The 26,292-nt window shown below is 35.7% G+C and overlaps 1 protein-coding gene across 2 annotated transcripts in view; it reads right to left on the reverse strand.

The window, feature by feature from the left end:
• The window catches only part of SLC25A21 (solute carrier family 25 member 21), a 232,564-nt gene that overhangs the window by 77,746 nt on the left and 128,526 nt on the right, over positions 1-26,292 (reverse strand). For both annotated transcript variants that reach the window (XM_030949645.1, XM_030949646.1), the window contains one exon: positions 22,084-22,132. In XM_030949645.1, coding sequence (XP_030805505.1) covers positions 22,084-22,132 — 49 coding nt within the window. The remainder of the gene's footprint in view (positions 1-22,083; positions 22,133-26,292) is intronic.

A 26,292-nucleotide genomic window follows, 5' to 3' on the forward strand; every position in this document is an offset into this window, starting at 1 on the left:
CACAGCACAAATCAAATGAGGTTTTTCACAGTACTCACCATGGCAAGACAGCCAGTGAAGTTTTTTAATGCTTGGTATTGGCACATTTCTAACCTCTAATTAAGGGTAAACTTATAGAAAGTGCCCTGCTCAACTTTCTGAGACAGACACCTCAGTGGTACTAAAAGGCTCTGCCTTGGCTGAGTCAGGATCTGTCCTAAACCTAGTAGTCATGTACAGCCTGCTGGAATTAGATATGCACTAAAGCAGAGCTCTTGCATACATTTTAAGTACTTAAGTATTATTGATCTTATTTACCTTCAGTTATCTTTTATTCAAGTGTTGAATTTAAGTCAGGCTTAAATTTAGGCTCCCTGCAGAATCAGTGCAGAGACATGTCTTGCCCAAGTCCAACTCCTCCCACATCCCCAAGATGGGTATCAAGGACTGATGGAATTACCTGTCCTGCATGTGGTACAATGTTACACCACAAAGACTGAAATGGGTTCACCTGTACCGTGACCATTTCTGCAAAGCCATTCCACTTGTCCCTTCTCTGCGTTTCTCTCAAAAGACCCCAAAGTGCAGCAGAATATGATACACAATACTAAAGTAATATTTAAAATTCATATTAAAATGCTCAGGTAGTGTAACACTGTACCTTTCATATGTAATGTCTGGACTTTAATTAAAGACTTAATTAAATGCAAGGAAAAATATTTTAAAGTAATTTAATGAGAAAGTGCAAGCCACTACTTAGTGTACAAAAATTACTTATTATGTATTCTTTATCTAAAGAGACCACAACTTTGCAATACATTTTGGATTGAAGGTCAGAAAATTTAGTTCTATATGCAGAAAACAATTTTTAAAAAAGAGTATTTTTTACTTCAGGCTCTTTGTTTAATTTCTTGGTAGTTATTTTGGTTAGGGTTTTGTCGGTTTTTTGGGGTTAGATTTTTTTTTTTAATTTTAGTTTGAGACAATAGGATTTATCCCATGGAAAGAGAAATACAAATCTAGTATTAGATTTTACACAAATGGCAAGACTTTATTTGCTGGCACATCAGACCAGAGGAAGGTAAAGTGAAACGTGACCCAGGATTTAAACTGCTAGGTTTTCCAGAGATACTTACTTTAATTACTATTTAATCTGTGAAATACAGTCAGTGCTAGTATCTTTGGGCAGAAGACTTTATTAGATTGATTTAATCCCAGGCAGCAACCAAACCCCACACAGCCACTTTCTCATTTCCCCACCAGTGGGATCAGGGAGAGAATCAGAGGGATAAAAGCATGAAAATTCATGGGTTGAGATACAGAGTTTAACAGGGAAAGCAAAAGCCACACACACAAGCAAAGCAAAACAAGGAATTGATTCAGTGCTTCCCATGGCAGGCAGATGCTCAGCCATCTCCAGGAGAGCAGGGCCCCATCACACGTAACAGTATCTTGGGAAGACAAACTCCATCACTCCAAATAACTCCCCTTTTCCCCATCACTTTAGATACTGAGCATGGCCTGGAAAATCCCTTTGGTCAGTTGGGGTCACCTCCCCTGGCTCTGTGTCCTCCCAGCCTCCCATGTACCCCAAGCATCCTTGTCAGCATGGCAGTAAAAGCACAAAAGGCCTTGATTCTGCGCAAGAACTGCCCAGCAATAACAAAAACATCTCTGTATTAGGTGTGTCCTCTGTGTTCAGCACAAATGCAGAACACAGCCCCATACCAGCCACTGTGAAGAAAATTACCCAGCCAAAACCAGCCCAATTGGTGTTACAAGCATATTTTCAAATCTTGTCTCCCACAGTCCACAAGTTTGAATCATGTAAGTACAACTATATTGAGACTTAAAGCTACTGTTTTAAAATATTAACTCTGCTGTCAAGGCCCTTCAGAAGGCTTGGATTTGCATGCAAATCAAAGAAACAGCAGAAGTCAGTAGATTCCTGGAGACAGAACCATTTCTAAACTAGTCATGAGAAGATTTAGAGCACATAAGCTCCTGCAACAATGACAACCACAACCACAGCATGCACTGTACACCAAATGATGTGTCATGTACACTGCACAGATCTACCATCTCTGTTTCAGATATATCCCTCTAATCTAGGGGGATTGATTATTTTTTTTTTTTTTTTTTTTTGTTTTTCAATATCACCCACTATATGATTCTGATAGAATGGACTAGGGGTGGACTTTCAAAAGAAAAGCTCCTAAAATTAGCTCAGGAACCTTGTGGGAGTATTGCCCATAATTGGATTTGATTTTAAGATGCTTCCTCTTCTGGTTTTAGTTAAGCTTAGCTAGCTGCACTAGAAAGAGTGATTCAGAAAACAGGTACTTGCATCTTAATCACAAAAATAAAAACACTCCAGAAAGGGCATTTACCCACAACTGCCATGCACATGCATTTTTAGCACAGCTGATTTTAGCTCTTTCAGTGGTTTCCTTGAAGATTTAAACCATTTCAAGATTTCCTCCATAAAGTTAACTGGCAGTGTTTCACAAAAATTAGGGAAGGAAGAATAGAATAATCCTATAGTTGTACATATATCTAGAAATTTATGACAGAATAAAACCTTGATAACAACAACTGAAAGCATACTAAAGGTATGTGTAACAACAATGTCATGGATAAACATCAGAAGTAGCCGACCTTTGTTTAAAACATACCACAGGAAATATATTCAGCAGTTGGAATTTATGAACATTGAGTGTTTTTTTAAAACATTAACTGGGCTTAGGCTATTGTGAAATGACCAAAAGCACATATAGCTTTCTGCACTTGCAGAAAGACTACAGGAGAAACAAATAAAATTAATTACCCATTTTCAAATTTTCCCCAAACTCTATGATTAATGTATTTCAAAATTGTGAATTGACACTATAATTTTGTAGTTTCATTAGTTTGATTTTCTATTCCTTATCTAAAATATATTCTACACATTCTCTGAGTACACTATATTCTGCATGTCTACCCAAAGCACATGCCTTATAGTGGGAAGAAAAATCCAAAATAACCAGTTCTACACATGAATGACAAGAAGATGAGGTATCTACAAAATTTACACTACCGATATTTGTGTGTTCTTACAGTTCTGGAAACAACTCCAAACCACTGGGGAAGAAAGTGCCAGTGATGAACACTATATGCAAGTCTAACAGGTAAGGTGGGTGGAATTCTTGCTTTGCACCATGATCTAAGAAAAAGAAAAATGCTGTTGTTAGGATAAACACTGATCATCTCTGATGATCATGGGGTACACCAAGTTAAAGCCACATGGACTTGCTGACCTGAGAACTATGAAAACATGTCAGACTTTGTCTTGAGAATCTACCACAAGCAATGAAAGAACTCTAGTTCAGTAACTGTGGCTTCAGAGATTCATGCAGAAGCTCTTGATCCTTGGATGGCACAGTGAATATTTCTGTTATTGAACAGAAATATAGGAGGAGATTCTTCTTTTGACACTTGTTAAGCAATGAAGAGGGATATGAAATGGCGTGAAAAGCAGGGCTGTATAGTTTGAAGGGACTAGAGGTGATGCTAAAACACACAAAGAATATAGTCCGTGTCTACAGTTACCAGGCCAGATTCAGCACCCCAAGGGGCAATGGTAACTTTTGAAGGAGAAAACCAATTCAGATTTCTTTTTCCATACAGTTCAACTAAAAAGAGATCCAGCTAAAAGACTCAAGGATACTAGTTTGGAATTACTCTTAAAGTGAAGTGCCAGTTGAAGTGCCAGCTCAGTTTCTGGCACTTGGACATTTACACACAGGAGGTTTGGGAATACAGCATGGACAGTGCTAAAAAATAAAGAAATTCTGTATCTTGAGTATGCGTGATTCTGCACCTGCAGCATAGATGCACATACAGCAGTCATTTTAAGAATGGATCCATTAGACACATATTTTTCTTTATTCCTGTGAGGAGCAAAATGTGCTTCTATCTAGTTATTTTGATCAAAGGGAGTTGCAATTATTGAAGAAATGAGAGGCAGGGTATTAGTGGCCACAGTACTCACAATAGGATCTGGCAGAGACACAATCAGTTCTTGCTTTTTTACAATGCAGTTTGTAGCTGAACCATGTGCACAAGTGAACATGCTGGAGAAATGAGCTTATTTGGAGCTCATATTTTAGTCTTGCCTAGAATGGTTTCTGAGCTTTGAATAAAGGATTATGCCATAGAGACCCAGAGGTCAAGGCATCTGTGAAGGTTTTGGGAAAGTCAAGTCCAAGTCTGATATCCGATTCAGGAAGCAGGAGTTGGAACTCACTGTTTCACTTCATAGCTATGTGCTATGATGATGAGATTATTGTTTATTCCAGATCAGAATCCAGATCTGTCAACTTGATCTTGAAATTAAGAATTTCTTACATACTTCTTCATAGATATTTAAATATGTGATTAACACACATAGTAAGTTATGTTAAATTCAGAGACATATTTCCCTAATGGCTTTGAAGTTTTAAATTGAGTCTCTGGATTAGCACCTGAATACTCAAGGAACACATGACTGCTGCTGAGTCCATCATACTTTTACTTCAGTGACCATGAAAACGAGGACAAGGAGATCAAACTATGGTGAGCTTCTGTTTAACTACATGACGGAAACCAGCACAGCTGGAGTCAATTCTTAGCAAATTGATCAGAATTCCTTTACTTTAACAACAGCTTAACTAATAAATAAACTTCCATATTTTTGTGCAATCGATCTAAATGTATCTTAAAAATTAGTAAAACATTTGATCTTGAAATGTTCACTAAATCTTAAATATATAACTTTGAAGAAATTAGGTAGTTTATCTTTCTGCCAATTCAGAAAAGAATATTTATAATAAAAACTTGTTAATTAGGTAAACTCTTTAGAAGATGAATGTTGATAATTCATTTCCTATGTAACAAAACGGGTGCCTTTTTCTTTTTCAAAATTCAGTATTAACTTTTGTTAGCAGGTTTGTATTCTGGCTTTTTGTTTGTTTGCTTAAAGACATTTTTCTATCAACTTCTGCAGATAGTAGTAATCTCACTGAAAATTTGAAAAAACCAGTATGTGTGTTGATGCTCTTCTTTGGCCATTTTTTAAAGTAAGCACACTTCATACCACAATCCAGACATTTTCCTGGATAGATCTGTTTCTTTTAAGGGGTTTTTCAAGTATTCTGTGAACAAGACAATCTTGAGCTCCCTTTGAACATAACAGGCTCTTGGAAGATCTAATGAAAATACACTCTTTAAAAATGTAATTGATCTGGCTTTCACCCTTTTTTCATGATTATTTCTGCAGTTACAGACTGGCAAAATCTGAAAGCAATAGAAACGTCCTATTTACTAAAATAAATGAATACACTGAACTTTTTTTCCCTAAAAGCCCATGTTGCAATCCCTCCTAAGGGAAAAAAGAATAATAAGAAAAAGATGGAGTTTGAACTCAAAGCAAACATAAAAGCTTTATTCACAAAAAAGTCAATTACACAACCCAATTTGTTTTCACCAGCAACGAAAGGAAAGCCTGGTTAGGATGTTGCAAGATCCAAACACCTTGGATCTACATGTTCCACCAAAATTTATATTATAGCTATTTTTAAGAAACAAACTAACAATTAGAGACACCTGTTAAAAGTGCCTGTGCTCTGTTCACACTTCATGCAGTATCTTAAAGTGACAGCATATTAAAATGTCAGTGCAATTCTTTTCCATTACAGAAGTATTTTTAACAACAGAAAATGCAATTAAATTGTCTGCTCCTAAGTACTTGTATATAACTTGCTTAGCATAAATTCTAAAGTACAGTGGTGTAGAAGGGAAAACTACCAAATATATAAATTTTAATACTAGAAAACACACAGTGACAAAAGACATGGACAGGCCAAAAATTAGTAGTTAGATTACCCTCCCCCACACATTTTTTGTACTTGTTAAGCACATAATATGTTTCCTCTAGGATAGTTTTTCAATTTTAGATATATAGGCCCATATCGTAAGATGAATATTGCAGCCAAAATAAATACAACTATGCTGAAATTATTCAAAACTTTGCATTTGATTATGTGCCCACTGTACAACTTGCAATGAAACATTCCTTGATTTTGACCCCTCCAGCGCATAAATATGTGTCAGAAGCCCCTGAGTGGGAGCTAAGACAAATTATCAACCATACCTGAGAAACAGGGCAGGATAGCACCTTCAAACAATTCCTAGAGATCCTTTTTATGGGTATCACCCATACAGTGAAGATGCATTTACAGCAACTTAACTGTTAAATAAAGTTAAAGAAAAATTACAGCTTGATGAAGTGGATTAGCATGGGGAAAAATTCACTTTAAAAAACAACTGTTAATTCAGAAGAAAACTCCAACAAATATGAAAGTTTAAAGTTATCAAAATTGAAGTTCTAACAAAACCTGGTTTAAATATTCTGTCATGAACTCAAACCCATGCATATGTCCAGAACAGAGCATCTAAAATATTGCAGCCCCATTTCAATGCCCTGTGGAGTATTTCCCAAGGTGCTACACAGTCTTGTGGCAGTGTCTGACAGAAAGATGAAAAATCTGACTGTCTCTTAGAAATGTTGCATATTTTGTCATTTGTTTAAAGTCACAGACAGATATCATCCTGACCTTCCAAAATGATCATGTCATGCCAAATTATCCGCCAATTTTGGGTTTACTTAACTGATTATTCTGAGCTACAGGACTTTGTGGAACAAATTCAACAATACTGTAATCAAGGGTAAATTACTTTTACCCACCTGTCCAACATGTTGCCCCAGGTTACCACTTTGTAGCAGAAGGAACAAAATGAACTGCCCCTAGGTATTTTTGCTCACAGTCTTGGTTTTAACAGAAGTAATATAAAATGCAAGTCTTTAAGCTGTATTTCATGAAAAGTCACAAGATTTTAATCTGTATCACTTCTGCAGTTTCCCACTAGCTTCCAAAGCAGTAGATTCATCATTTTGAAATCTGAAAATTTACTGAAAATTGATTGATGTATCTTCAAAAGACATCTTCTTCTAATATATTTATCTTTGTTTTCTGAAATATGTCTCATCAAAACTTTAGCTGACCAAATTTCTGTTTATTCTAAGTTTTATTACACTCTGGATAAAAATCCTGGTTTATTTTTCAAATACGGAAGAACTCAATTACCAGTATTCAAGATATCTGCATGTTCAGAAGCTAACTGGTCTTCAGATAGAAAACATAACCTCTTTCAAAAGGCTTCTGAATCACATTGTTCTCATCATTGAACAATGATGAAATCGAAATTTGTGCAAGTGCATAAATTATGTCTTCCAAGAGTACCTGTGAATTGGCCTTGTGCTATAACATTTCTGATTATAACTTTATGATTTGTCACCCAAGACTCAGGTTTACATTATTCTTAAGCTATGTGATTAAATGGGAGGAAGAACCGTGGGCCAAGCTTTTCAAAGCTGCTAATGTATTTCCACTGCACTCAGGCTAGCCAAGAATACTGGAACTGTTTTAGCCCCAGCACATATAACACAACTCTGCTCTAATTGGTGCAGAATTCCTATTAGTCACCAGGGTCTGTATTGGCAGCCACAAAAAGCTGGATTGTAAAAGACATTCTGACCACTGATTTCTTTCCAGAATTACCTACTGCCATATAAGAGTTTGTGAGGAAGAGGTGAAGCAGAGTCATTAATCCACCTCTACATCATATACCACCTAAGGACTTCTGATTCATTAAGAAAATTTTCCAGTGCCAAAATCTCCCTCAATGTCCTCTGAGCTGACAGAATAGTACAAAAAGACAACAATAAGAACTTGCTCTTCTTATTCAAGTGCTCTATATGTTTCTGCTGGATAAATTTATTGAGGGTGAAAATGAGTAAGTGGAAATGGCATCATTAGTGCATCTAATTGATCTCAAAATTTGGTTTGGCTAATCAAGGAAAGGTTTCACGTAGCAGAATCCGCTGAAACTATGTGAACTATTAACCTTGTTCCACAGATGTGATGTTCTCTGGGATTTCATGTTGTTTCTAATGGATGAGATGTTTTTCGTGGTACTCAGAATGCATATGAGCATGATACACTCATCATCGTTCTTTTATTACTTTTCTGATGATTCATCAAAATAGTGGATGGAAAGTGTCTGAGCCAGTGACTTCAGCTCTTATTATCACAGGCAACTCTGTCATATATGCCTTTGTATGTCACTTATCCTAAGAAAATGACTACTGTAAAGATAGGAAGCTTTTTGCCCCCATAGTACCTATTACTATGTATCAGAAGACAAAGGATCAGAAGGCCATCTGTCCTAATATTTAGTCTTTGCCAACAGTCTATAGAGGATCATCAGGCCAGTACACAGCAAGATGACAAATATATATCCTCTGTATTTCCAGATGTCATGATTCTGGAGCTCAGGCTTTTTGTTAATTATGTCCTTGCTATCTCCACCTAACTATGGGAGTAAATGTCACACAGGGCACTGTACTTATTTCTTTATACAGCTTTACTTCCTACCTAGGGCACAATGCTTCACGTTCCATTTTTTTCATGCTGTTCATCAGAACTGACTGCAAAAAACATACATCTGCTTGGAGAGACACTCAGTTTACTTCCTTCCATATTCTTCCCTCTCTAACTACACGTTTTGCTGGGCAGTTTTGCTTGTTTGTTTGCTTGCTTGTTGGTTTTTCAAGTTTTCTTCCTTTTGCTGTTGAATTAGTTTTTGGCTAAGTTAGAGAGCTGAATCTGATGAGTGCAGGACTGACATGAGAGAATATGAGGCTCTTTTTAGTAGCCATGAATTAGTATATCTGCTAAAGCTGTAATACGAAAGTTCAAAATCCTAATTACATATTCCACAAAAAAGTCAACAGCTCTTGTAGTGTGCAATCATTTTGCATCACAATAACAGCAAGCAACTTCTGCAATATTGTGCAAGTTTATTAACAGGGAACTTCAGGAATCCTTTATGCATGCAAAATTGACCAAGTATTTAGACACTAGAATTAAGTACTGCAGAGCTGATAAATGAGTACATTGAAGTACAGGAACTAATATACCCATGATTTCAATTTACTTAAGATCTCCTATGATCAGTTGACCTGATGTAAGAGTTCACCTGAAACAGAACAGGGAGGTTTACGCCTCAATTGGTTCTCCCCTGTCCCTACTCGGTTTTAACTGGGTGGTCGTGCTGCTTTCTTTGTGATAATTCTGATGCTCACTGAACCCTTCTAGTAAGCTGATACAACTCACAAATTCATGAGAAACTGTACCAATTAGTCTTCCCCTGGGGTGATATATTCTATAGGCTTATGGCAAACTACAAGGTTCTGTAAGGAGGAGCACTTGGCATGAAGGAGGCGAGTATCTTTTCTTTTTAGCAACAATGAGCAACAAAATTGGAATTTTCTGCCTTGCAGAGTTGAAAACCAAATTTCAGTATATTCCTAAATTTCCTAAGACATATGCCATATACTGTTACAATGCATTATCTGTATTAAAATGGAATTGTTAACTGTTTTACTTCTTAGATATGTCAAGTTGATAATATAATAATTTGGAAAGAAAAATAATGTATCTGAAAAAGAAAAGGATAGCAATGAATAGCAATAGCTATTCATTTAAAAATTGACCTTCCAATTATTAAATTAGGAAATATTTTTTCTTACACAACATTGTTGCATTATTCTATTGCCCTGTGAAGGTAACACACCTTTCTTGCATTATTTTTCTTTATCCTGTGATGGAACTCAACTTATACCTTCAAAAGAATATATTTGTCCATAACTAACTGAACTTGATTTTCTAAGAGAAGACATAACACTATGAAGCATGTTCTGTCAGAAAAGGTAGAAAAAATGGCAATTGTAGAAATAAAAGTTAATATATAATTTAGAGACATAGTAAATAAATACCTATACATTTTGATTAGGATGCAGTTTTGCATTACTAGATAGCTGATCCAATAGTCTGCAGCCACTAGAAAACAAATACTTTTCAATAGCTTAATTTTCTGACACATCATCAAGCTAAATCAATTTCCCCTGCAGTTTTGCAACTGCTAGATCTGGCATATGGGAAATGGTGGGACCAAACTACAAAGAATAGAAAGGTGTTGGGTGTCAAGGGACCAGGAGCAGGCCTAACTCTCCTAGTGCAAAACCACCTTTTCAGCAGATTAGGTGTAGCAGCATACTCTAATGACAGCATGTACACACATGCCTTTCATGCATTCCTTTAGCATACAGTTTGGGGGTTGCCACTGTTGATCTGGGGCTGAATTGACCCCTTCTTTGTCCTCATATTGCCTGATACTTCATTGTGTGGGGAATTAATTCAGAAAACCAAGCTGGTAAAAAAGAAACCCAGCCAGAAAAAGAAACCCATTGTAATTATTTACAATGATTAATTGATAAGTCTTCCACTGTGCTAGCTTCCTGAAATCCAGTGTGTGTCAAGGGGGCAAAGAATGGGAGTGTATGTGTCAAGGGAACGCAATTCCAAAAGAATTGAGCTGAAAATGTTGTGGAACAATGTTTTTACATGAAACATGCCTCCCTTCACTTCTTTCTAAGACACAAAATAAGTTTAAAAGGTGGGGTTTTTTGGATTTTGTTGTTGTTTGTTTGCTTTTCCTTTCCTGATTTGTATTCCAGTTTAACAATTTCAAAACTTTAATTTTATCTGTCCAGTCGTGGCACTCATTCAGGAAAAAGTGCCATGACTGATTCTTGCATTGATTCAGCTCATTAATGTGCTGAAGAAAGAAGTATCCAACATTCCTCCTGGGTGAAACCATCTTGATCTAAGTTGCCACACTTGGGCAGATGTTGTATGGACAGTAGAACATGCAACACTTGGAAATGCATCTCCCTTTGCAGCAGACCCTGAACTCCACCATGCACTTATGGGCACCTACAGCATCTTCCACTGCTCTGCTGCAGGCCCATAATGGCAGCCAGTGCACAGGTACTGCTTAGCCCTTGCTCCAGATTTAGGGAAATGGATAAAAAAGGTACAGCAAATGACCACACTTTTGTAGTTACAAATAATTAGTACTGCTATGGATTAATCATCCATTATGATGATAATGAGAAAATTGGGGAGGTCACAGCACCTCTGAGGCACAACCCCTTTTGTGTGCTGCTCTTCAGCTGGTGCCACTGAGCTCTGCCCCGGCTCAGCTCGGGTTGTAAAAGCACAATCTAACCCACTGCCTGCTCACCAGGGAGTCATCAGCTTACTACAACATCGCAGCAGCTAAAAACTTGCAAATATTTCCTTAGCTTTTTTGTTGTTTCTTTTTACTCTCTTGAGATATAAGTTCAAAAGACATGTCTATTGTGCCAAGATTATTTTGGAGATGGTATTTTACTTGCATCCCACTCAACATGAATACTCTTGTTTCTCAAAACCCCCTCTAGACCTAGAATACACACTGATGCATTTGTTAGTAAAAACATACAGAAAGCACAGTTCATAAAGATATTATCTCTCTTTTTATTTATTTATAGATTTACTTGGCACTTACTGGCCTAATGCAGTTATTTTCGGGACATACTTAACTACAGCATTAAGGGCCAACTACTCTGAGAGAATTATTGGCATTGCTACAGTTACATTGTGCTTCCAACACATACAGCTTTATTCTCTTGTATCCATAGCTTTGAAAAGCTAGCTCAAGTACAAGTGAGAAAAAAAGAATTGTAAAGAGGAGAAAATTTACTTTCTGTTTATTGTAAATGAAGTCATTAAACACTGATTTTCTATACTTGAACTGTCTCCCACTCATTGCAGTAGATGAACAAATTCTAGTAAAATAAACATAGGCAGTTTTCTTTTTCTTTCTCTTTCTTTCTTTCTTTCTTTCTTTCTTTCTTTCTTTCTTTCTTTCTTTCTTTCTTTCTTTCTTTCTTTCTTTCTTTCTTTCTTTCTTTCTTTCTTTCTTTCTTTCTTTCTTTCTTTCTTTCTTTCTTTCTTTCTTATTTTTCTTTCTTTTTTATTTTTCTTTCTTTATTTTTCTCCTTGCTTGAATTATTTTAGGCATGTTCCATCCATGGTTAGAAATCAGGCATGACAGTGGTCTAATGCAAAAGTTTTGTCCACGGAGAAATCAGACATGACTACGGTCTATCCCTGAAAGTGATCTTAATGTTTTATACCACTGACAAATCATTAACATCTGTTAATAACTCACCCAGCTGCTTTGTTAGATTGTTTTTAAAAAAATCTTATGTATACCATAGATGTCTCCAACTCATAGTCTAAGTAACCTTTCCCAGCTGCTTAATCCTTATTTAAAATCTTACTTTAAAATACACACATTTTTAACTATCCCATTTCTTTGTTTCCAGACAAAGTAACTTTGCTAACATCTGTTCATTCTCACTCCCCAATTCCCATCTTAAATACTTATTTTCAGCATGTATTTTTCTTGTAAATAGAATCCCATGTACTTTCTCACCTCCCAGTCCTTCATTTTCTCCTTTCCCTCTTGCTCTCATTCCACTCTATCCCTCATGATTTCTTTTGACTGATTATATTTTAAATACAGTATTAATAGAGAGAAAAATATTATTTAAAGAGCTTCTCTGATTATCTCACACTAATTTAGGCTTGGGAAAAAAGAAAATGGGGGCATGCCATGAATCTACTATGTCTAAAGGGAATAAACAAAGAGAAAGGGGAACAATATACAGTAAAGGGTGTGTAGATAGTTGTTAGGGATAAAACTACGTAATGGAAATACTGGAACATTAGAAAATACCTACTGGCTGTGAGAAGCAGAAGGCTATGCAGGGGCATTCCAAGGGAATTAGAGGAGGCTTGTCACTGGGCACAACTTAAAATAGACTGGACAAAAGGTATGGTTTGGGACCAAGCAACAGGCAGAGGCAAGGAGAGAGAAGAGCGTGAGGGTGAGAGAAAGCGAGAGGGAAGCTGAACTCAGCACTGGGATGGAGATTTCTGAGTGCCAGAACAGCAGTGGCAGAACATTACAGACACAGGTGTAAAACCTCATTTGGGAACGAGTGGTGATTTTAAATGCTGAATCTACGGCAGTGGTCAAAACAGTACAGCTCTGGATAAAATGCTAGCAGTCCTGGTACCATTCCCCATTGCCAAGAAATAGCAGATGAATAGTTGAATAGATGTTCCATGTCCAAAAGAAATAAATCAGATTTACAAGTGATGTACAAGATAGTTCACATTGCACTGAGCACCAAGTCTTCTAATGCTATTTCTTTCTCCCTGTTAAGAGTGTAAGGAGCACTGAGGCAATTTCCATAACTCAAAAAAGTTACATTACTGTAAGTTCCAGGATCCATTTTTTGACAGCAGTACAATAGCATGAGGGAATCTAAATGAATAAAATAATTAAACACATCTATTGTATTTAATACAATATAACACACTATAATACCACAGAGTATTTTCTGTACAAACATGGCTGTATTTTTCCAGATCTGTCAGCTGACCCACAGATCCAAAATGTTTCAAACTAAATTTGTATATTTTGTCATGAAAATTTAGTCATGGCTTCTAATTCTTGTAAATATCCTGTTTATCTGTAGATACCTTGAGACAGTACAAAAAATCCAAGTGCTTCTACACGATCTTTAACGTCTTCAGTAGTTTCTAACTAGGGAAACAGACAACACTACAATGAGTACATTTTAGAGGGTACTTAGTCCTAGGTTCTCTTCCTTTTTTTCTTTTTCCCATTGGGCAGTGTAATGACAAAAGAATTATTCTCTCATAACTGTAAGGCATGGTATGATTCCTTGCCATAACAGTTTTAGAGCTCTTTCATCACATTTTCCTGTCCTGTCTAGAAGAGGGTTATTTGTAGCCTCATTTTATAAAAGGAAGCATTTTCATAAAATCAAGGCAATAACAAATGGAAGAAAACAATTCCAGAGCTTTCTTGGATTTAAATTGCAAGCGTAGAATGTACATCTAGTGAAATCACAAAACACAGCCCACACCACTTTTTTGCACCTGCATCAGGCAGACACAACTAATCACCAGCAGGTTTTCCAGGGCTAGAGAACTGAAATGTAAAGAAACTTCACTTCCTCTACCAAGGAAGATGCTGTACCACTGTAGTCAAATATATCTGTGTACATTTATTTCTCTAAAGCATGTAAATATATAGATGCAGATTATCGGAGAGAAACCCTCAGGCTCTTGTCATTTTACAAGTTCTGCCTATGTAGTTGCCAGTATATTTATATGAACTTTGTAAGCGCTGGATATGCAAACATAGAAAGAATATTGTGCTATGTCATTAGAACGAAAACAAAATTAAAGGGACCTGAAACTCTTCTAGCTTATTGTCCAAATAGGAGGAAAATTAAGTAACAAGCAAAAAATTGTTAAGCGAACAAATGACTGACTATATCTTGCAAGTGTCCATAGTCAAAAGGATTGCCACTAGCAGGATGGATAATATTCAATATGTCTTCCAGCATGATTACCATTTACTCCCCAAATCAGCTGCTCAAGGAACCATCTGTAAGGGTTCATCTAGACAGAACTGTGTTTGAGGAATGTAAAAGACCTTCTCACAGAATCATAGAATTGTCTGAGTTGGAAGGGATCCAGGGATCATCAAGTCCTGCTCTTACGTGGATGGCCCATATGGAGATTGAACCCACAAGATTGGCATCACTGGCACTACACTCTAAATCTCAAACAAAATTAAATATTTGATATTTGATAATATTCAAGATGCAAAATTGCATCTTGATGAGAACCAAGGCCAGTCCAAGTCAGCTTTGGTCCACCAGCCTTCTAGAAACCCCAAACATCCCTTCTGCATCTATCTGACAAGAAATTATACAACCATCACACATTCCTTCTTGCCCTGGCATTCTTTTTCTTTTGCTCTCTCTTGTAGACTGTCCACTTGCTTCCTTGTCTGAAAAGCTTATCCCATCTTCTACTGCCTCTCTCAATTCCCCCCATGATGATCTCACCACTTGCTCCCTGCACATAGAGCCATTTCACTTCCTTCTGGTTCACTCCTGAAGTATGTAAGTAACTATTTGGGCATCTGGACTTGTCTTTATTTAATACTATTCCCCTAAAAACCTCACAAACAAGGAAAGAATTCTTTAATAGGTAAATAGAGATTATTGTTCTATCTTGAGCTGAAGGTGGACATGGTTTATTTTGTGGGTGTTAGAAATTCTAGGTTGTTACATCTCACAAGTGACTCAAGAAACTGAGGGAAGTTTTGGTAAATCCAGTGAAATGGCACAGGTAACATGTAACTTGAAGCATGCCATGCTGTCAAATGGAAATTATGATTTTAGGCTATTTCAGTCCTTAAAAAAGAACCACCTATTCATTAAAAAAACTCAAGAATATATGGCACAATGTGTAATCAAAATTAAAGAAAAGCTTGAGAGATCTGTAGCAGTCTGATTTGATGATGCAGAAATCCGGTTTCTATCAAAGAAGGGATAGAATTATTTTAAAATCAAGAAAAAAATATAGGTTATAGATCTTCCAAAAATCTATACTGGTTTGAAAGAGGGGTATCATCAAGCAGTTCTGGTGTTTGATCACATATAATACAGTATCACACGAGGACATGATGAAGCCACACTTATACAGCTCCTTTTATCCCAAAAGATCTTGACACTCTTTATAAAATACACACATGGTACACCGACAAATAGCACAAAAAAAAAAGCACATAGGAACAGAAATCACATTGACCAGCACTGCAAATCAGAGCATCTGTTTAACAGTGTACATCAATACTGTTCTTTAATTTGGGGAAGGATTTAAATTGCAATACTATATCTAGCAGGAATTATTAGCCCATGTGCCCTTATTAATTCCTAACAGATTGTACATAGAAGGAAAAAGAAAGGCAAATTACAGAGCACTGGATCACATCCACATGCAAATTACTATAAACTGTATAGTCCTCATTATAAAAAAAAAATGGATCTGTACATAAATATCCAAAGCATTTCAATGCTGAAATTCAAATGATAAAACCAGACTATAAGCTGCAATATGCACACAAACCCCGTGAAAAATTGTGCCAAAGGCCACTGATAATTGAAGGAAATCTAATCCTAGAGAAAAGCTTTGATATTTGGATGAAATAAAGACATTAAGCTGAGTTGGTCAGGGATTTTTTTATACTTGTTTTTTTTCTTCAAAATGAAAAAAAAACATTTCTCAAGAAACTATCAGTTTCAATATATTTTTATACACTTCTTTTAGATGACAATGGATGTTCTCTACATTTTCAAACAAAACCTTCTGTTTTTCTAGTTCAAAATTACTTAAAAGGCATTGAAAAGAAAGAAAGGGAAAAAAGGAAGTGAAAACTTCCAAAATCCAAAATTAATTGCATGAAGTTTCATTGGCCATAACTCATTGTTTTTCTATGTCTTCTGAGAGTTCAACTGTTCATTCCAATACAGAATATTTTGGTATCCTGATAATTTTCCCAGGACAGGAAGACTATTTTCTGCTTAAAGCTGTTACGAATCTAACTAGAGCAGTTTGCATCAAGTACCATGAACTTAACATGGCCTGAGCAAACCAAATGAACTATGGTCACTCACTTGGAAATGGTAACACTGTATAAGGACAATGAACTCTTCCTTAACCAATGTTTTTCAGAAACAAGCTCCGCCTCTGCCCATTCAAACAAAAAAGACCAAAAATCAAAGAGGAATTAATGATATAAAGGAAGTAGCTCTTGCAAAATAACAGATGGAATGAGATCAGAAACACATGTAGGAAGCTGAACTTTTATAATAAGACCAAAATGACAGAATTGGAACAAAGGAACAGAATGGATAAACATGCACACAAATCAGCAGAACAGTTGCTAACTAGAAATGGGTCTGTAATGCAGATTCCAAACCTCGATTTAGATCCCAAATAATTCTTTAGATTCGGGCCTTCAGATTATTGATGTTGGTTTAGAATTTTTCAGAAAGAGTAGTAAAATTTAAAATCTCCATCCTGACTACACAAAAATTTCCTCCACAGTTTCTAAGGTGAATTATTTGCCTCATATTTTAAATGCTGATGTTCAGGATCACACATGAGACCAAAAGTCAGTCCATATGAAGATTCTGATCTAAAGCTGAACTATGTGAAGAGGTATTACAGTAGAGCAATATGGACTGCAGCCTTCCTGCCATAGGTGAGAAACAACTTTAATTAAAAAAAAGGACGTGTGATAGGTTGATCATGAAAACAAGCTACACCTTATAACTTATTCTCCTGATAAATCAAAGTCTTTCAAAATAATGTCGCCTGGGTCTCCTTTGTGCATTGATTTTGAAATTGCAAACTCATCCCAATGTGAGACTGCATTGTGAACGCACAACTATATCGAAAAATAGAAAAGAATGTTTCAACATAGAGAAAAAAAATCAAATGGAACTGTCATTTTTTGAGTTAACTAGAGAAGTATTAAAAAACTGCCCACTGAATATATGTTTAAAATGTTAGGACAAAGGTTACCCTGATGATTCCACTATTCTATTATTATAAAATAATAAATTAGACTTTCTCCAAGTCTTTTATATGGTATTTGGCATAACATTCACCTCTCTTTGAATACATTGTCTGGAAGTAAAAAACCTCTATATACTCCAGTGGTATGAACTCATCTACCTCCACTGAAGTCAACGTAGATCTGGAGGACAATTTGGTATTATTGTGATGTGAGAGAAACCATGTCTCTTTCAGATATTTGTCTCAAAATGCATAGCGATGTCAAATTACACCTAAAATGGAATAGAGAAGTAAATGATTCATCTAATTCCCATAACATTTTTCCTGTTCACAGGAATTTCAGACATATTTTCTTTTCAGATGTTATGCATTTGAAAGTTTTTGATGATGTGCTGTTATTTTTTAATCTCTTATTTGAAAACACTTATTCATACATTTCTTCATTTGTGTTTTCTATTAAATTCTGTAGATAACTGTTGAAAAAAATTACTCAGTAATTTCCCATTTCCTGACTACTTAATACTAAGTCACATCCAAAATTACTATTTCCACACAAATATATGTTTCACAGTCTGTATGAACACTTGCAAAGGAAATTTTGAAATTGTTTTCAAGAACAGTGGAGTCACTAAAATTCAGCTGTATAAATACTGGTGATAATCAAAGAAAAAGAAAAAGCACATAAGGGGAATCAACTCATAAAATTAGGGAAATAACCCCAGACTATAACCTGGAACTGTCAGAGAGATCACAGCAAGATCCTCCAGTTACCAGCTAGGCTTGCTTGACTGATTCCTCAAATACAATTAGCTTTCCTTTGGCTTTACACAGCTCCCTGTAATTCTCCCTTTCTCCCACCAACTACATACCTGTGAGCTTCTGCATAAATACTAATTATCCAACAATAAAACGTAATCAAGTTCTGAATTTTGTATATTTGATTGAGCCAAAACATATAAACTCTACCTGGAAAATCACTTTACTGTTTTTAAATGTAAAGTAATATATATGGCAATGTCTTGTCCTATGTATCATGACCTAGTATGCCATTCTGTCATCCTTTGAAAGTCTCATGGATGAAAACAGCATTACACCCGCATTATGCTTCAGATACAAAAAAAGATACAAAGCAAGCAAACCTAATTCTTTATCCTAAGATAAGACACTTTTCTCCTCCCTCATCTTCTAGGAAAGAAAGGTCATCTAGAGCTCTTAATTAAAAAATAGAACTTCTATGTCTTGACTGTATCTGTGCCGGAAAACTCTTGCTAGTGCTGTCACTCCTCATACATGAACACACAAAAAACTTGCCAGACTCTGTATTTAGAAAGACAAGAACAGAGGTTCAGTACTTTATTTGATGGCTAACTTAATCATAAGGGTAACTGATATATAAAATAGCTATTAGAAACTGTTCTAAAAAAATATAAAAAATCAGCACATCTTTTTTTTAATATCTCATCAGAAACTATTCCAATATATCTTGCAAATGAGGAAAGAGCTTCATTTCAAAGAATAAGTGGGATTCATAAAGCTAAAACAATGAATCATAGTTATCTTAATCTATCCAGCTATCAGGAATTTCTTAGAGTAGTGATCTTTGGTGTTCTAGCAGAGAAAAAAATAAAATTATTTTCACATGTACACTTAGGAAAAAACCACTTCATTAAGCATTGGATACTCTATGGTTTATAAGCATGTACTTGTATACTGTTCCTCCCTTGATGTGAGCAGATAAACAAATCTAGCATTGTTACCGTAGAATAATAGAAAATTGCTAAACACAGAAAAGATATTGCAAAATGTCATAAAAGAGCCAAACCATTTTCCCGGGTTTCAAAATAATCTTTGACAGAAACTTTATTTTCTCCAATTTTTTATTAGAAACATGCACTTACACAAAATATCAATGAAGCACTAAGCCACCAGTCCACTAGATGTGAGCCTCTGACATCTTCCCTAAACTCCTTCAGAACAGTAACTTAGATCAATGAGATTACATAATTTGACATGGCCACAGGACTCTTTTAACCAAACATACTTCTAGAAAAAAAGGTAGGAAACTCAAAACACCATAAAAATTAAGGAACAAATAGTGCTTTCATACATCCTTTCACCTAACCAATAGGAAAAAACCCCTAAACCAATCACCAAAACTGTAATAGCTGGAAGTGATTAGGAAACAATGGATTATCAATACCATGTTGGGAAAGATTAAGCACACAACAGTACTTAGAAGCACTACAAGAAAGGAATAAAGTCAATGAAAAACTTTTAGAAAATATTCTATGTCCAAAGTTCAGAATTAAAACCAATGTTTCATTTAAACTTTCAAGGCCATCAAAGAATTAATCTGCTATAGTAAATTGGGACCATTACAAAATGAAAGGAAGAAGCATGATGTTAGGAACGTAGAACAAAATGATGGATGAGATCAAAGGACATTCTATTCTTGGTTTTGTCATTTGCTTTCAAAATGTAAGTATTTTGAACTACTACCATCTGCTGAGATCTGCAGAAATGTTTCTGCAAAATCTGTGTAATATCTCTGAATACATCTGCATCAACAAACTAGAAAAACTATCACTTGGGTGCTGCCCACTTCTGCAAAGAGCTGCAGCTAACTCAGTGGAAGTGTTAACTCAATGGAAGTTTCTTCAAATGAAGAAATTTGTTTAATGGATTTTTAATTTGATTCAGCCCCTCAGTTTTACTTAGATCAATAATCTGATTTCTTCTGCACAGCTACTCGTTTCCTTTCTTCCTACATCTTTCTTTCTTCCAAAAATTCCACTGCTTATGGGCTTACATTTCAAATTTAAGGGTTTCCTAATTTTTACTATTTATTGTGTTTTTAAGGATTGTTACAGCTTGACAAATATCCCCATACACTCTTTAATGCTTTACATTTCAGGACCTCAGATCTGAAATGCCTTTTCACTACTAAAAGTGTGTAAAACTCAGTGAAATCTCAAAGAGACATGGGGAAATCTGTCCTTGTGTTCTGATAGTCCACTGTGTGGTTCCTATCAGGAAACTGAAAGTACCTCTGTTGATTGCCAGTACAGATGTGCAATTAATGCATTTTCTGACACATTATATGTGGCTTACACTAAATTATGAATTATCTACATTCTTACTACAAAAGAACATGACTTCTAATACAGTACAAAGAGAAAAATGCGGAGGAGTAAAACCAAAGCTTGAAAGCTAGAGGTGAGTTAAAGCACAAACTGCCAAAATGAAGTCACTAAAGCACATCCTTTGGGGCCACTTGACAGATTTTTTTCTTTTAAATTTGGTGTTGTATTTGTTTTGCTTGTACCCTGTTGCTTCTGAATCTTTAATTTCAATCTCATGAAAATCTTGTTTAATAGTATTGTTTCAGTGGTACTTGGAGGGGCAGAGAGGACCCTCAGAACCACCAGGTGCATTGTGTCTGTATGAATCAACACATCCACGTTACGAAGGGATATGGAAGGATTGCCTGAGCAACCTCCAAGCCTCGAGGAGGACCTACAGCACCTCAGCAGCATTTAATGCATCTGGAGCCTGAATAACTCTTTCCTGGCATTGGGCAATGACCACAGACAGTTTACTTCCTTCTGCAAAATGCAACCTGCAAAAAGAATGCATCTCAAGATCTCAGGCAAATCACAAAATGTGATTTAAATAGAAGCCAAAAATGTATCCAAAAAAAGCTCACATTTTGGCTAACTGAAACTAGAATATGAAGTCATAATTGACAACTTCAAGCATATTCCAGAGACCACAGCTGTCCTCATCATTTGTTTGGGGCTGATTAGTCTCCTAGTTAAGCTTTTCTACCTACATGTCTGTGACCTAGTAGAGCTCCAGGAACAGTATCTATGGTAATTATTGGCACTGCATAACACACGTGGCATGAATAGCTTTCACCTTCTACTAGTATGCTTCTCCATTCTGGTTTGCTTTTCATGTACAGTAACACTAACTTCTGAACTTATATAAAAACTAAAATCCATAGGAAGTAAAAGGATCTTCCAGAAACTAGAAACACAGCTATTCTTTTTTTCTATTTCAGTAACCAACATTAAGATAAATAAACTAACTTGAGCAAATTTTTGAGGGCATTTAATCATTTATATTCACAAAGGAATAAATATTAAAAAAATGAAGACAAATAATATTTTTAAAATATAAAATCATGAAGTTATTTAGCTTACAAATAGAATATGGAACATCTCCTCTTATTATTTTATTAAAAATTGATGAAAATTATTTTGAAGGCAATATCCCAATTACATATAAAAGCATTACTGCAGATATTACATATACTAAGTGAATTTAACTTTAGCCATCTTCATGTCATAGCATTGTGTTACAAGAGTAAAAATAAATGTCATAAGCAGATTTAACACCTTTAGATGACCTCTAATCAGAAATGTGCCATGCTACTCAAATTCCATCTGTCAAATGCTGTAAATACAGGTAAGTAAATATAAATGTCATTAGAGGCACAAGTTATCTTACTGGGAGAAGTTCTAGGATTTTATTTTTTGACAGCTTGTAATTTGGATATCTTCCAGTGTCAACAAAACCTGTTCAAGCATGATCTTACCTTGTTTTCACTACATCAAGGGGATGCATCAGGCAAATTTCTACAAGACCTATAAAAGAATAACAAAAAAAGGCCTAATAAACATTTTTACAAATAGTAATTTAATTTTCACTGACTCCAACAGTTTTTAAATTTGAAAGGCAAAGTAAAAAGCTACACATATCATTGACGACACAGTACTTGTACACCTCATATATTAAACATGCGCTTCTGTAGTGTGAATAAACCATTGGGCTTTTCAACAGTGAACAGAGCTAGTTGTTCATTGGAGTGGGCTAAGTGAGGACTTTAACTACGCAATCAATTTAATCTTCATTTTTGCTCAGTTTTCTGACTTAAGAACAGTGGGAACATTTGACTGATATCATAAATAAATACATTAAGTTCTTGCTGAGAGTAGCAAAGGAAGGGAGTTCAGGTTGGCACTTGCTTCTTTGTCATACAAGAATAATTCCTAAGGACACTGCAGGACTGCCCTGGCAGCTCAGATGCCCTTGATGTTAAGATGACAGCTGATTCCTGAGTATCTGAGCTGCAGCCTCACTGGTTCTTTGTCCTACCCTGCCCTGTGCTGATGCTGATGTGTGGTCCTGGCTTTTCTCTTTTGAGTGTGAATCTCAAGGGGCCAGTGCCAAGGTAAGAGAGATCTGGAAGGCCCCAAATGCACCTGTCAACACCACCTTCAAAGTTGGCTCTATTATTTTTCTATCCACTTGACACCTGATGAAAAGTCCAGATATAACCTAGGGAGAACTTTCTAGTTAATTTTCTAGGTTTGCCTACTCTCCTTTCCATTTGACATATTAGCCTCATTCCAAAGAGCAAACAAGCAGTAAAAAGATTTATTTATCAGGACCAGTGCATTTTAGAAATCTGTCAATGTGCAGACAGAATAAAAACTACTACAGAAATCTTACAGGACTTTGGAGTTCTAAGAAAATACATGCATACATTCTTAGATAATAATTACAATGTCTTTGAAATTTCTGTGCCCTGGTTATTAGGCCCTGAATGTCCATTCACTCTTTTTACCTAGTGTAAAAAATTCAATGCTACATCATGAAGAAACAAGTCATGAAGACTATACTTATTACAATGTTTGAATGCATTTATTTACTTTATTTATGATTATTGTAAAAATAATTACAAAGCCTTTGTAATAAAGAATGTTTTGATGAATTGGAGCTAAATTTCCAAAAGTCTTGATTCAGGAAGGCATCCTTCTTCAAGTTAAAATATCTGCAAGTTCCTTTCTTTAGGTATAACATATAGTCCCACTGAAACTAATCACATGCTCATGTTCCATTAGATACTCTCCTATGTCACATGTCACTGGCTTAAGTTCCACACCCTGTCCTCTTCCTTTAATGGCACACACCACATATGAGCTTAGGTGTTACTAAAGTTAACAGTCTCTGACACAGTTTGTTATATGCTAGGCAACTCTACTACTTTATTTTTCTAACAAAAGTATTGAAATTAACTCAAGGAGAAAATCACAGATACTTACTAGGTAAGCCTTTTAAACTGAACCAGAGCATTAGCAGAGGGAGGATTTTCATTATAGTCAAAGGAGATGTAGCCAATAAATGCAACAGAGTTTTTAGCTCAGCCTATGTTAAATACCTCCATTAAAAATGATAATTTATTTTCTGCTTGATACAATTTACATATTGAACTCATATATTACTGATAACTGTTACATATTTATTCTAAGGAATAATAAGCTATTTATACAACAAGAAAGAATGGCAAAAGTCTTTGCACATGAACACAAGTAATTTTGGAGATAGTAACTGAAGGAGAATGTAAATTGTAATGCTAAAATTCTTCATTAAATATATTTAACAGGAATTTAGATTAAAATTGTGAAGATGTTAAAATGTTTAAAATTACTTCCTAACTCACAAAATACTTGCTGTGAGTTCTAATTTAACAAAAAAATTTTTCATTATTTTCTATTGTTACAGTCTAATGCATAAAAACTGAAAACCATAAAATTTTCCAGACAGCCCCTGATCCCTAGTTTTCTGCCACTGAGTTTGAAGGACAGTATCAGATTAATATTTATAATTGTTTTGCTGTATTTTCTTTTCACTCCATGTAACATTGGGTTTTTTTCAATTTTGGATAAAAAGAAGACAACATAGGTGATATCAGCTAAAGAATATTATTAGTGGTAATGAGATTCACTAAAAAGAATAATTTTTTCAATGAAAGCAAAAGCTGTCACCATTATTACTGTGCAGGTATATTTATTGCTGTAATTATTGTCCAAGAATTGCTTCTCTTTTACTAAAATAAGATCATATCACATTTCACATAAGGGAACCGGCCCAAAATCTATAAATTGCTCCAACAGCTGCCAACAGGTGCTTTGTGAGTGGAGCTGCAACTGAGTATTTCAGTGCTGGCAAGGGGCATAGCCTGTGAGCTTTTCCCTTTCCAACCACCCTCCTCTTCTAAGCTCTCTTTTTCCAACCTTCTCCCCCTCTCCCCATTTTTGATCTTCTATTCCATCTAATTTTGGCAGATAGAGCCTACAGTAGGGGGCCAAGCATGGGGCCAAGGGTTGTTCACCCTACTCTGTTTTTGCAGCATTAATGACCATTTTGGGAGAAAACTGTAGAGTGCCAGAATTTGCCTCTATTTTCTTGGTCCTTGTAGGATAATTTTTAATTCAGGCATTTTTCCAGCAACTGAATCAGATGAATTCCAAGGCCCTTGGCAAGAGCTCTGTTTTGATAAATTCAGGATTCTATTGGTTATCTGCCTTTCTCAGTCTTTCCTTTGTCTCATCATATAATTACACACCAGGTTTTTAACGAAGTATAGTTACTTGATTTCACCAGACCAAATTCTTCAAAAGATGCAGGGATTATGACACAGCTCTCTGAAGAGCACCAAAGGACTGCACACTGTGCAAGACACTAATGGAACAGCTACAAACACAAGCTACATTTTTCCATCTACTATAGTAGTCATGCAAATCATTACAACATCCTACTTGATAGCCTGCCCAGAAAGTGTGGTGGCCCTACTAAATTACAAGCACTCTGAGATGTGCTCAATAAAATAAAATATATTGCCCTTTCTTTAGCTAATGTTCATCAGCTTTGTAACAAATTCAATTAGCACTATGAAAATCTAATTTACTAAACATCTCTGTTAGGGTGCAATATATCTTAACTTGTCATTCTGCAAAGACTACTGTTTACAAACTTAAAAAAAACCAAAGTAGTTAAAATAGTTACAGATACATTGTCCAAAAAATACTCTAATCGTCCCATTGGGTCTCCTTGGTGGTGTCACATGCAAACTAACCCAGAGTGATATATGATGGCCTAATTATGTTTAAAACAACTCTGATCCAACTCGCTGAACAAGAGCCCAAAGGAAATATAGGAAAGAACAATTACTGGGTCAGTCCAACATTTGTTGTCTTCTGGGTGGGAAAAATTTCCCTGTGAAAACCAAATAGTGACCATAAAATAAGACATAATCAAAATCTGTGTGTTGAAGAAATAACCAGCTGTCATCGTTGACATGCTCTGAGCATACACAAGTGGAATATCAACAACCAAGAAGGGAGTCCAGAATTCTATTATGTAAAACATTCTGCTCAGTAACTGAGCCCATGGAGGGAATAAAATGACAGAAAATGCTGACCCCCAAACTGACCCTCCTCAGTAAATCATTTTCCCTTTCCCAACTAATATCTTCTGTCTTTAAATTGTTTCCCATTATGGATTACATTACATTTTGCTCTACAAGATTCACACTTAAAATTTCAAACTGGCAATTTCACATACATCTCTTCAATGCAAACATTTTGGTGACTGGTGGCTATTTTGAGCTCCTTTTTTCTTTGTTGCTTTATTCCATCATTCATACAAGTCTTGTATCAATAATCATACATGGCTTGAGAATACTTTGACACTGTTTAAAATGTGTTGTAACAATCCATCTGGCAAAATGTGAAAGCTTGAGATTTCAGCAGCAAAGGATTATAGCTCTCCTTGTATCTGCAAGGGTTTCCATACTTCATCTATTCACTGCATAGGGAGAAAAAGAATGAAATCTAGCTAACAGTTCTTGCAAAATAACACGGATAAAACCAGAACCATTTGGGCTTTGGAATGCCTTAGGAGAGGACTTATATTATTATCTCCAGTATTTCACTGATCCTCAAAGCTATGAACTGAAAGT

Source organism: Camarhynchus parvulus, chromosome 5, assembly GCF_901933205.1.
Source record: "Camarhynchus parvulus chromosome 5, STF_HiC, whole genome shotgun sequence".
Taxonomy (NCBI): domain Eukaryota; kingdom Metazoa; phylum Chordata; class Aves; order Passeriformes; family Thraupidae; genus Camarhynchus; species Camarhynchus parvulus.